The 13,776-nt window shown below is 35.5% G+C and overlaps 1 protein-coding gene across 2 annotated transcripts; it reads right to left on the bottom strand.

The window, feature by feature from the left end:
* Positions 1-466: 466 nt before the first annotated feature.
* On the bottom strand, positions 467-13,361 carry LOC306865162 (heme oxygenase 2-like). Of its 2 annotated transcripts, none has more exons than XM_079409597.1 (7): positions 13,171-13,361; positions 12,781-12,835; positions 11,589-11,713; positions 11,121-11,238; positions 8,588-9,079; positions 4,006-4,126; positions 467-3,053 (listed from the first exon to the last, which is right to left on the bottom strand). In XM_079409597.1, exons 3-7 carry the CDS (start codon positions 11,681-11,683, stop codon positions 2,926-2,928), a joined length of 954 nt encoding a protein of 317 aa, XP_079265723.1. In that variant the 5' UTR covers positions 11,684-11,713; positions 12,781-12,835; positions 13,171-13,361; the 3' UTR covers positions 467-2,925. The 2 variants fall into 2 exon arrangements, with proteins under 2 accessions (XP_079265723.1, XP_079265724.1); XM_079409598.1 differs by having other exon boundaries at positions 470-3,053; positions 11,589-11,759; positions 13,171-13,324.
* Positions 13,362-13,776: the final 415 nt, after the last annotated feature.

The following is a 13,776-nucleotide window of genomic DNA, read 5'->3' as shown; positions in this document are numbered from 1 at the left end:
TATACTAACACACTTATGGAAGCTTATGTGACAGGACTCTGAACTGCATATAAACATTAAATATATTAAAATTATGCATTTAATATGAGACTAACTCGATAAAGTCACTTCTTTGCCCAAAATTCCTTTCATGACCAAAATTTCGTTTTATTTTTTAACGTGCAAAAATGTTGGTCATGAAAGGAATTACAGCTTTCATGACCAAAATTTTTGCACATTAAAAAATAAAACGATCTCACTTTGTCTCAATCAAAAAATAAACTAAAATAAAATGTTCTGTTTTCACATCCATAGCTAGTATTCTGATAGAAAAGGATGACATATGAAAAAAAAAAAATACGACAGAACACACATCAGTGTGCAAAACTCATTCAAAATTAAGAAATGAAAAGTAACGTTTGAATTGAATTTTAAACTATTTAAAGTGAAGGCTACTTAAATTGATTCAAATAAAACATGAACAAATAGTGAATGCAGCACATTTGTGAATTTATTATTACAGTGAACAGAGCTGGAGGGATTTTTCTAACATAAATCTGAGAAAAGGATTTTTAAAAAAAACTCTTCTAAACCTTAAAATTTATATAATACTAAGGAAATTTCTAAAACATTACTGTATATCATCACCATTGCTCTCAATGTGCTTTATAAAAAATAAAGCTGTCAGTAACTCAAAACACAAAATATTCATAAAAACCCAAACACAACCAATTATGCTCATTCTTACATGCAGGGGGTCTATTTTATGATCTTATTATTATAAGTAACAATTCCTTTGGTTCAAATAGTCCAAGTCCTGCTCAAAACCGTTCATGTTCGGTCCCTCAGGATTCGGTATTACATGTAACACTCTTCAGGAACAGTATTCATCAGTATAATGAAGTGATTGTGTTAGTTCTTATATAAAACTAAATCATACAGTATATGCCTTTCTGAGAAAAATACCATTAGTTATCAAACACATGCCTCAGTAAATGAGGACGGATACACACACCCCCACAATCCTTTTCAAATGCATCGTGTCACAGTGCTTTTGTGAACATTGCACATGTTAGTGTGTTAATATGTAACATTTTCATGAAATTACTGCATCCATAAATACTAATATTATAGTTATCGCTAAGTCAGATGAATGAATCACCTAAAAGAAAACTTAAATTCTAGCTTGTACAAATACAGTATACTAATTCAGCATTGTTCCCTTGTTTTAATTGCTTTCAAATAACCTAATTATATGGGATTATTGGTTATATATGCCCTCTCGATATCATTGGCCATTTAAAAACTAATTTCTGGTCAACCACTAATGAAAAATACAGAAACTTGTTTCCGCCCCTGAATAATAATAACAAAAAAAATTAGAAAATTTTATAACCCCCAATTCTGAGAAACGAAGTTGCAATTGTGAGATATAAACTCAATGTTGCGAGAAAAAACTCAGAATTGTGAGTTTATTTCCCACAATTCTGACCTTATAACTCGCAATTGCGACTTTATATTTTATTCAGTGGCAGAAACGGGCTTCCATAGGAAACAGTTCATCTTGGCTCAGATATTTGTTATCAGTGAATCTAAAATCTTGTGCTTTAACATCTGTGTAGAATAACCCTTAATGCCGAGTCTGTAACATATCATGTGTGATGAGACAAAAATGACTTTAATGTGCAAGTCTTCCATCTTTTACATTCTAAACCTCTTCTAAAAGGCTTTCCTTCATGAACCGTTGTGCCAGTCATTTCTTGACGCAGCGTCTCAGTAGTCTGGTTTGCAGAAGCACTGCTTTTCTGTGTAAATGCTGCATGTATGCATAGCATATCTCGTTTGAAAGCATGCTTGACAAATGTGCCAATGGAATCATCTACTTTTCTGTATAAACATACTCTGAACATGTACAAGTGCACAAATGTGCCTCGTTCTGTTGTACATGCACATTTGTTATACTTTTGCGATATCATACCTTAAGGGGACGATGGAGTTTCCTTACCATGAGAAACTGACTAGAAGTCATCAATTTGCACTAATGCCCACTATAGCACCCCTTATGGTGATGAATGAGAATGCAACAATTACTAAGACGCATGAAATCAAGCTTGCGTAGCCAGAAGCGTTTGCATTCACGTACTTGCTAGAGTATGTTTCGGCCCATAAGTTGATTTGATACTGCGATAAACTATAAAAATACTTTCTGCATATTTCTGCAGCTCTTCTCCAGCCTTAAAGGAGTTCACCTAAAATGAAAATTTACTCCCCCTCAGGCCATCCAATATGTAGATGAATTTGTTTCTTCATCAGAACAGATTTGGAGAAATGTAGCATTTCATCACTTGCATTTTTAACTTAGTATAATTCATAATATTGCTTTCTCCAGTGAAAAGTCATCTTGTCTGAATCAGGAGAGAAATATGCAAAGATCAAACACCATTTACAAGCGAAAAACAGTCCAACACAAATATGTTGGTGGACTTTGATGTGAGAGGACAACAGGCGATGGATTTTTATCAGCTGTTTGGACTCTCATTCTGACGGCACCCATTCACTGCAGAGGATCCATTGCTGAGCAAGTGATGAAATGCTACATTTCTCCAAATCTGTTCCCGTGAATAAACAAACAACCTCTTGCATGGCCTGAGGACGAGGACATTTTCAGCAAAGTTTCATTTTTGGGTGATCTGTTCCTTTAACTTCATCAACACTGACAGGTGCAATAGTAACACCTGCCACAGTAAAAGTCTATGCATAAACTATGCTATCCTGCGTTTAAACAGTTTATTTTCATACATCAAGAATAAGTCACATTTACCCAAGAACGGGGGGGCAAATGGGATGCACTAAGAGGGAAATGTGTTGGAATGCCTCACAACTTTAAAGCAGAGCAAACCATTTGTTCTCATCTATTATCTGCTCCTCTCATTGGATCACAGGAGCTCACATGAGGTACCAAGCTGCCAATCCGGCTAGTGCAGCAATCCAGGCAGCCAATATGACTTGACCGGAGGGATTTTTAAGCATGGTCATGGCCATCTGACAGATGTAAGACGATCCACCGCTGGCAGCTGAAATAGAAAAAATAAAATGTATATAGAAACAGTTTCATTTCTTAGGTTAATGTACGGTTTCTAAAACTTAATTCAAAAACTGCATGTTGTGTTTACTTGTGTTATCTTTGATTAATATTTAAATTTGTTTGATGATCTGAAACACTAAAGTTTAACAAACATGCAAAAAAAATTAAAAAATATCAGGAATGGGGCCCAACACATTTTCACACAACTCTAAAAGTGCTGAACTTCTTAGCTGGTAAAACATATACAGTATGTGTTGAAACGACTAATAATAAAATGTGACATTCTGTAGTTTTGTCTCATATTCATCTTTTAATCATATTTCTAAATGTCTTGATTCCACAGCCAACAGAGCAATTTTGAGTAAGGCCAATTCCTTTATTTTTGCTGTAGACTGAAAACATTTGGGTTTGACATCAAAAGATAAATATGAGATGAGAGATGAACATTTCAGCTTTTATTTACAGGTATTTTCATCTGGATCTGATACACAACTTAGAAGATAGCACCTTTTGTTTGAACCCACCCATTTTTCATGTTTCCAAAAGTATTGGAACATGTGACTGACAGGTGTGTTTTGTTGCCCTGGTGGCCAAAATGTTTTCAGTCTACAGCAAAAATAAAGGAATTGGCCTTACTGTTCCAATACTTTTGGAAGGCACTGTATACAAAAAATGATATAAAAAAAAAAAAAAAAAAAAAAAAAAAAATATTATTATATATATATATATATATATATATATATATATATATATATATATATATATATATATATATATATATATATATATATACATACACAGTTTTTTATTTTAAACTCGTCAAAAAAAAAAAGTAAAAATATGAAAAAGAACAAAAAATACAAGAAATAAAAAATAATAAAATTAAACAAGAAATAATTAAATATATTTATATGGGGATTAAATAATCTGATCATGTTTACCCATTTTGGCTGCATAATACGGACACTGGCTGATGTCTCCTTGCATCTCGCCATGAGCAGGAGCGGCATCCAAAACATCGTCCTGAAGCGTTTTTCCAACATCCTCTAGTTCTCCAAAAATCTGCAGGCAACACAAAAGGACATTTACAGTAACAGATGACAGGAAACAATGAGCGAGCAATGAGGAAATGACAAGCATTTAATGAAAAGCTTGTTGTCATGTGTGCGGCATTACATAAACACATTCAATTACATCTCACTGCAAACAACCAAACACTTTGTTAAAGGATGCTGGCAAAATGCGAGATACTGTTTTGACCCAGTTTTGTCCATTTAATTTCAGCACTCATCTGTAATCCTCTGTGAGGACAAAGATTACACAGAGCAGAGAGACTCTCCCGTTTAATTACACGCTCACTGTAGAGAGAAGTGATACTAACACAGTGACAGCAGGCTCAGCCGAACCGATCAGTCTAATAGAGAGACTCCAGGTAATCACAGAGAGAATGATTATTCATGCTTTCATTCATTCAGTGTTAGTGGAAAACCTCAGAGTAAATGCCGATATAATGATCTGAGTCACAAACAGCAGACCTTGAATCAATCATCATCATCCTTTAAAGCAGTCTTACCAAGAAGAATCGAATTTTACCTTATTTAATAAAAGTTCAACTTTTAGAATGTATCCAATGACAAATGTATTATTTCAAATTGAAAAATGTCAAAATAAAATAAAAATCATCATTAATAAATAACTTTTCATTTTAAAATGTAGTTAAATGTAACACTAAATTAAATACAATGAAATTTTTAAATGTAATTGCATTTACCTTTCTGCATTTGCAAATAAAATGGTAAAAAAAAAATGTAAAAAATAATAATAATAATAAACAAAAAACAAACAAAATAATAATAATAATAATAATTAGGGGTGCACGATATTTATCGGACCGATAAATTTTCAACCGATATGAGAGGAAAATGACGTCATTTTTATTGCTCCGATAAATAAATGATATCCGATAACTAGATCCGATAAAGTGTGCTTGTTGGTAAATCAATCAATCAGTCTGATTTATCTGAGATTCATCTTCTTTCCGAGTGCAAGTGATTGCAGCTTTAAACTGCAGTGACTCTCAGCATGTGTTGTGCTCATTACATCATCATTTGCGAACATGTCTTCGGCGGTCTGGAAGTTTTTCTCGGTGGAGGACAATGCCATTGCTATTTCCAACGCATGTTCAGCAAGGATTCCGAAAGGAGGAAAAAAGGTATCAATTAGGGTTGTGACAGTGAGGAAATTTTCCCACTGGTTAATCGACGTGTGTCAACACCTTACCGGTATCACCTCGGTGGATGGGGGGTGGACGTCGTTTGAGTCTTCTCTCTTTTCCTCGCTTTCCTTCGGTTTTAAATAGCTTGTAAGCTCTGTGCGTATTTTATTTTCACTTTTAAATTAACGGCAATGTAGCATCAATTACAACATACAACATATAGCTAACTTTTATTAACAAAACAAATAAAAATGCACCATGCTATATGCCTAATATAAAATAGACAACTTACAAATTTTAAATATGCTTGTCTTCGTCTTGTCTTTTTCACCTCACTCTTGTCAGTCAGATCGACTCACTCTCCTCAGGTGATAAATGAAATCTGATCTGTGATGCGCGACTGTCGTTTGTTCACAAAAATGAACCGAAATACATGCCTTACAGACATGATAAATATATCTAAAGAAAGCTTTAAATTGCTACTTAACGAAATAAATAAAAACGAAAACAAAAACTATTTAATACAATCGTTATCCGTGAAGATGCACTTCTATCTAAAGGCGCGTCTAACGAGGAGATGGTGAATCCTTACTATTTCCTGCGGACACATTCATGGTAATTACTTTTGCTGGGGCTTTTACTTTATTGTGTGTATTTGAAGCATCTCTCTTCATCTGTGCTGACGGCTCGCTGCTGCTGCGGGACACTAAATACCGTCGAGTCGCTCTTGACAGTCACGGCACAGACTCATGTTGTTTCCACCAGCGCGGCAATTTTTTCATCAATAATTGATGGATGTCTAAAATATAAAGATAAGGAGAAGCCTAACACAGGCCCGAGGCCCGGCCTGCGTCTGAACTATGACGTGAATATTGGCCCGAAGCCCGGCCCTAGGGACATAAAAAAGTAGGAGCCCGACTTTAAATTAAATTTTAAATAATAATAATAATAATAATAATAATAATAATTGGGGGCTAAAAGTGTGCTGTAATGCAAGCGTTACTGAACATGTACCAAGTAAAATATTACTGAAAATTGATTAGTAATGCCTTACACTACTGCGTTACAGCAAAAAAGTAATACGTTACTGTAATGCATTACTTTTGTAACGCCTTACTCCCAACACTGCTTAAAGACTATATAACTTTCTCATCCTCGTACACTAAAAACATTGAATAGATGCATTTCTTTATGCATGAAATATTTGAATATAAATTTGTTAATGAGCTGTTAATTGCAGATAAACCATAGTTCTGTCATAATTCAGTTAAACCATTTCTGTTACAAAGTATTGTGGTGCCTTACACAAACAATAAAAAACATTTGAAGAGTCAGGACTGATGTTTGCTATAGTTAGGCCAGAGCTACTAAAATATCAGTTTAATCAGTGAATCTTAGATTTTGTATTCTCCTGGGTGCACAAACTGCAGATTATATGAAAATTATAATATAAAAATATGAATTTATCGGTATCGGTATCAGCCATGAGAAGGACTTAATTATCGTTAAAATTTTTCATATCGTGCATCCCTAATAATAATAAATCATTTTAAACAGAAATGTAAAAAAAATCAGAATTTTAAAATGTAGGTAAATAACAAACAAAAATAAATAAATTGCTATTTGAAGAAAAAAAAAAAAATACAAATAATGGTTTAGATCCTACCTGTCCGATCGCTACCACTTTGTTCATTTAAAAGGAGAGTCATCACAATTATCACCAGTAAAGTATGGAGTACCACAAGGATCTGTCCTAGGTCCTCTGCTATTTTCAATATACATGTTGCCCCTTGGTAATATTATTAGAAAATACGGGATTAGATTTCATTGTTATGCTGATGATACTCAACTATATATGTCAACAAGACCAGATGAAACTTCTAAACTAAAGCTAATAGATTGTGTAAAAAATGTAAAAGATTGGATGACCAATAATTTCCTCCTATTAAATTCAGATAAGACAGAGATATTACTTATTGGACCAAAAAACAGTACACAGAATCTCTTGGATTACAATTTGCAACTAGACGGATGTACTGTTACGTCCTCTAAAGTAAAAAATCTGGGTGTTATATTAGACAGCAACTTGTCCTTTGAAAATCATATTTCCCATGTTACAAAAACAGCATTCTTCCATCTTAGAAACACTGCCAAGCTTCGAAACATGCTACCTGTTTCTGATGCAGAAAAGCTAGTTCATGCATTCATGACCTCTAGACTGGACTATTGTAATGCACTGCTAGGTGGTTGTCCTGCATCTTCAATAAACAAGCTACAGATAGTCCAAAATGCAGCGGCTAGAGTTCTTACCAGGTCAAGAAAATATGATCATATTACCCCAATTTTACAGTCTCTGCACTGGCTACCGATTCAGTTCCGTATCATTTACAAAATATTATTACTTGCCTATAAGGCCCTAAATGGTTTAGCTCCTGCGTATCTAACTTGTCTTCTACCACGCTACAATACAACCCGCTCCCTAAGGTCGCAAAACTCTGGACTTTTGGTAGTACCTAGGATAGCAAAGTCCACTAAAGGAGGTAGAGCTTTTTCATATTTGGCTCCCAAACTCTGGAATAGCCTTCCTGATAACGTTCGGGGTTGAGACACACTCTCTCTGTTTAAATCTAGATTAAAGACACATCTCTTTAGCCAAGCATACACATAATGCATCTTATAATCTTGTACTGCAGTTATATCTGATCAAATGTCCATTATTATTATTATTCTTTAGCTTGGGTTGAACAAATAATTTTTGCTTGGATGGAACAGCAGCTACGCTAATTATGTCTATATTTGTTTCTCTGTTTCTGCCACGGGATTAACATCCAGTGGTAACTAGGAATTACAGAAGCTTCAGTCTGGATCAAACCCGTAAATTATCTGAGATGACCGAACACCTGAGAAAGATGATGCCAACCCCTCAGAGGACTTCGGAGGATGCCAGAGCTCAGACAACATACAGAATTACCAAATTTTGCCATAAGTTAAATATATTAAGGTTCTGCAATATATAAATATATTGTGGAAACTTAAATTCCTGTAGAGCTGCTTTGCAACGATTTGTATTGTAAAAAGCACTATACAAATAAACTTGAATTGAAAATAATAAAATAAACAAATATATTTATATGTATTGTCTTAAATTTCAAAACTGAAAATGATTTTTTTTTAAATAAAATTAATAATATAATTAAAAAATATGAAAATTATATAAAAGTAAATTACATAATTTTATATATAAGTTTGGCAAATATGATTTGAACCCTTTTAAATCACAACTGATTGTTTTTTCCAGCAGTGCTCACCTCCATGTTGAACTGGAAGGCCAAGACAGCTTCCTCCACGATCTTCTGCTTGGTGTGCGAGTCCAGCTCCAGCTCGTTCATCCGGCTGCGGTAGAGCTGCTTGAAGGACTTGGCGCTGTGGATGCCATCGAACTGGTAGAAGTTCAGGCCTTCTCCTGTGGGCGGCAGCTTCATGGCGCGCTGGGCCACCTTCCTCAGCACCTGGCCGCCCGAGAGGTCTCCCATGTAGCGGGTGTAAGCGTGAGCCACCAGAAGCGCAGGCTCCTCACGACCAATCTGCTGGATGCGTTCCACGTAGCGCCGAGTGGCGGGAGAGAGGCTGATCTGGTCCTGCCAGTCCTCGCCATAGAAGTACCGCAGATCCCGAGCCAGAGCGTCCCGTCGGTGCAGCTCATGAGGGAAGTAGAGCGCCGCCAAATCAGGATGCTCCTTGTTTCTCTCCATCTCTTCTTCCATAGCGGAGTATGTGAAGTATAAAGCCACGTGACCGAGCTGACGACGCAAACACAGGTAAAGATATCACAATCAAGACAAACTAAACCGATTTCTTTGTTTTAGTTTAGTTGAAATAAAGTAAAATAGAAATATTTTATGAAATAAAGAAAAATTGATAAAAGAAAAATGTTGCCTTGGCAAATAACCTAAATAAAAAAATGAAAAAATTCAAAGCTGAAAAGAAATTAAGAAATTTTTAATTTTGAATAAAATGAAAACTAAAAGACTTTCAAATCACATGAGCCAATATTTTATTCACAATAGAACATAGAATAACATTTTAAAAAGAAATTTTACAATTTTATGCACAAAATGAGCTCATTTCAAATTTGATGCCTGCTACAGGTCTCAAAATAGTTGGGAAGGGGGCATGTTTACCATGGTGTAGCATCTCCTCTTCTTTTCAAAACGTCTGGGCATCGAAGTTATGAGTTTCTGGAGTTTTGGTGTTGGAATTTGGTCCCATTCTTGCCTGATATAGGTTTCCAGCAGCTGAAGAGTTTGTGGTCGTCTTTGACGTATTTTTCGCTTAATGACACACCAAATGTTCTCTATAGGTGAAAGATCTGGACTGCAGGCAGGCCAATTCAGCACCCAGACTCTTCTACTACAAAGCCATGCTGTTGTAATAGCTGTAGTATGTGGTTTTGCATTGTCCTGCTGAAATACACAAGGCCTTCCCTGAAAGAGACGTCATCTGGTGGGGAGCATATGTTGTTCTAAAACCTTTATATACCTTTCAGCATTCATAGTGGCTTCCAAAACATGCAAGCTGCCCATACCATATGCACTTATGCACCCCCATACCATCAGAGATGCTGGCTTTTGAACTGAACGCTGATAAGACGCTGGAAGGTCTCCCTCCTCTTTAGCCCGGCGTCCCTGATTTTCAACAAGAATGTCAAATTTGGACTCGTCTGACCATAGAACATTTTCCACTTTAAATGTCCATTTTTAATGAGCCTTGGCCCACAGGACACGACGGCGCTTCTGGACCATGTTCACATATGGCTTCCTTTTTGCATGATAGAGCTTTAGTTGGCATCTGCAGATGGCACGGCGGATTGTGCTTACCAACCGTGATTTCTGGAAGTATTCCTGGGCCCATTTAGTAATGTCAATGCCGATGAGTAATGCAGTGTCGTCTAAGGGCCCGAAGACCACGGGCATCCAACAAAGGTCTTCGGCCTTGTCCCTTACACACAGAGATTTCTCCAGTTTGTCTGAATCTTTTGATGATGTTATGCACTGTAGATGATGAGATTTGCAAAGCCTTTGCAATTTGACATTGAGGAACGTTGTTTTTAAAGTATTCCACAATATTTTTGCGCACTCTTTCACAGATTGGAGAGCCCCTACCCATCTTTACTTCTGAGAGACTCTGCCTCTCTAAGACATTCTTTTTATAGCTAATCATGTTACAGACCTGATGTCAATTAACTTAATTAGTTGCTAGATGTTCTCCCAGCTGAATCTTTTCAAAATTTCTTCCTTTTCAGCCCCCGTGACAACTTTTTTAAACCTGTAGCAGGCATCAAATTTGAAATGAGCTCATTTAGTGGATGAAAGTGTACAATTTCTCCGTTTAAACATTTGTTATGTTCTCCATGTTCTATTGTGAATAAAATATTGACTCATGTGATTTGAAAGTCTTTTAGTCTTCATTTTATTCAAATTTAAAAACATCCCAACATTTCCAGAATTCGGGTTGTATTTCAGTTCACATTTATTTTATTTCAAGTAACAAAAATATTTTATTTTATTTTTAGTTAACAATAATAACCGTGGGTATGTGGACGCTAACTAGTCTAAGTCTATTATTATAAGTATAAAGGATTTTTTCCCAAGTTTATTGTCCGCCAGACAAAAAACATGCATCAAAAGTAATACATGCCAAAGTTTAATATGATAAAATAATAAATCAGATCCCAGCACATTTTTGCCACTAAATGTCCTGTTTTAATCAGAAACATGGCACATTATGAAAGTGAAATGTGTTGTGAATGGCATTTCTAAATGGTCTTTAAAATTCATATACCTTAAAGAGCTCTTTGCGGATGCGTCCCCTCAGGAAGTCTTTGACAAACTCAGTGTTTTCGGCCTTCTCGTGAACTTCTTTGGTTCCTGCCGCCAACATCTCTGAGAGATCTGTAGGACTGTAGGGATCAGATGACATTCAGCGTTCAGTAATGAAACAAAAACGGTTACATTAGTTTTATTTATATACTGTTATAGTATTTATTAGTATTTTGAATTAGCTTTATTTTTTTTATTTTTTTTTATTTTAGTAATTTGTAATTGTGTTTTATTTTATTTTTATTAGTTTCTTTTAATATTTATATTTTCCTTACATTTTTTTTCCAGTTTTTATTTAAGTGTTCCAGTTAACGTTTTCATTTTATTTATTTATTTACATTTTTAACGGTTTTAGTCACCAATAACACCCCTGCACCGAGCACAATTCAAGCATGTTCTCAGAGGAAGCACTCTTCAGTGTGTGGTGTACCTGAGGACGGTGACACCTCCCTCCTGACACACGACTCCTCCTCCATTAGCTGTGCTCTTCCCGTCAGCAGCATCTTCTGTCCTCATAGCACTCATCCCAGCGTCTTGTGTAGATCTGATCTCTGACTGCTCAAACACATTCACAACGTCACGCCAGATGCGGTTTAATAATCTACAACAAAATAGAACGAGTTTTGGTGATAACTAAACAAATATTTAATTACTGTAATACTGATTTCTAGCTAGAAATAACATCAAAATTGCAAACAGTTCTATCCATCTATATCTATCTATCTATCTGAAATCTATCTATCTTTTTCTATCTCTATCTATCTATCTATCTATCTATCTATCTATTTGTAAAAAGTTAAGAAAAAATTTAATTGTTAGCTTGGCAAATAACTGAAGTTTAGGTAGAAATACTGAAATTATTTAAAAGATAAATTAAATGAAATATTTTAAAAAATGAATGAAAAAGATAAATCTAAATTTTTAAAAAATACAACTGACAAATGACAATTTAAATAAAAATATTTCATGAAAAACAACAAAAGCACACAACAAAATGACTACAACAATCTAAAATGAAATTAAAATGAAAACTTGAAACACAAAAAATAAAAGCTAATTCAATTTATTAATAAATACAATAATAGTAAATGAATAAAAGTAAAAATAACACTGCTGCCTAACTATCATACCTCTCTCTACCTATTTATCTAGGCAAATTTCTGTTCAACACAATCAATATAACACAAATTAGAAAACTCATTTATCCTTTTCGTTACGTAAAAATAATTCTCAAATCTATTCGATAAGATTTGAAGTATGACCTCCAAAAAGGCTGTCTCATGTTTTCATTGTTCTTATGGAAATGTGATATTGGCCCGGTTTCACAGACAGGGTTTAGCCTAAACCAGGATTAGGCCATAGTTCAATTAGGACATTTAAGTACTTTTTATAAGCATGCCTTGGAAAAAAACATTAACTTACTGGGGTTCATCTTGAGACAAAACAAAGGCACTGATTTATTTTAAGATCAGTCAATGCAAGTTTCTTTATTTTGAAACAGCTCAGATTTAGATTTTAGTCTGGGACTAGGTTTAAGCCTTATCTGTGAAACCGGGGGTTAAAGTCTTAAAGTTTGTGAAGAAGACATTATCCACTGAAATGTAACCAACAAAGCCTCTTACCTCCAGAGACTGTAACTGCTACAGATGATTGTTAGAGATGACAACAGCTAAATTCCTGATGACACACACACACACACACACACACACACACACACAGAGGCTGTTCAACGTTTGTTTGCAGGGAAATGAAAACACAGATGTGTGCAATCCCAACAAAAGAGCAGTCATGAGCGTTCTGGTGTTTGCCAGAGAAAATGCCACCTAACCTCACAGTCCTGTGATCAGCATCCGTTTCAAATGCACAAGCAGCTTCAAACGAATCAAAATAATCAGCTGTCATTAAACAAATGAACTATTGCTTACGTTAGACATCAGTGTAACACACTAGCCCTCATATAGCACAAGTATGCGCTCTCATTTGCATACTTGAGAACTGAAACCAGTACTTACGATCCAGCTCCTCGGCGAATCCTGTTAGATCAGATTATAATGATAATACTGATTGGTCCGATCAGGCTGTAGGAATGATAACAGACTGGTATCTGATTATAGTCGGATTCTCGTTGCTTTTGTCTGCGGAGATCAGGCTCTCCGTTATGAACTGAAAGCAGGAAGCTGCCGGATGAAACCACGTGTCTGTCAGAGCTGATGCTTAAAGGCGCAGCGACCATTAAATTCAAGCCTTTTTTGTGAGAAAAACAGTTTAATGTGAATCCAAGGGTGCAGCCAGATCAGCTTTCTTGGCACAATGGGTCGTCACTTCGGAGATATGGCCAAGATAAGGCATGTGATCAGTGATCACCTACAGTACTTCTCCCTTTGAGCAAAGGGCTTTCCTAAACTACTTTTCTAAGGGAATCCAAACATCTATATTCAAGGTTGCACCACATGGTTCTTATGTACCTGACCCACACATGAACAGACCATAAGAAAGACCCCTGCAGACTTTATGAGAATGCGTCCTTCTGTAACTTCTCGTTTCTGTTCAATACAAGAAAATATTTATGTGAAAAATGGATTTCTGACTTGTTGCCAATTATTCACTTTGATTCAGTA

Source organism: Barbus barbus (genome assembly GCF_936440315.1).
Source record: "Barbus barbus genome assembly, chromosome: 4".
Lineage (NCBI taxonomy): Eukaryota > Metazoa > Chordata > Actinopteri > Cypriniformes > Cyprinidae > Barbus > Barbus barbus.
The sequence above is the reverse complement of the archived record's forward strand: the minus strand, read 5'-3'. Positions and strand labels throughout refer to the sequence as shown.

Bases quoted from the DNA above. Each gene is read 5' to 3' on its own strand.
- LOC306865162 (XM_079409597.1), bottom strand. From the start codon at position 11,683: ATGAGTGCTATGAGGACAGAAGATGCTGCTGACGGGAAGAGCACAGCT. The intron at 9,080-11,120 runs GTATATGAATTT...TTGCGTCGTCAG, and splicing joins TCCGCAAAGAGCTCTTTAAG to CTCGGTCACGTGGCTTTATA. The intron at 3,054-4,005 runs GTAAACATGATC...TTTCTATTTCAG, and splicing joins GTATTATGCAGCCAAAATGG to CTGCCAGCGGTGGATCGTCT.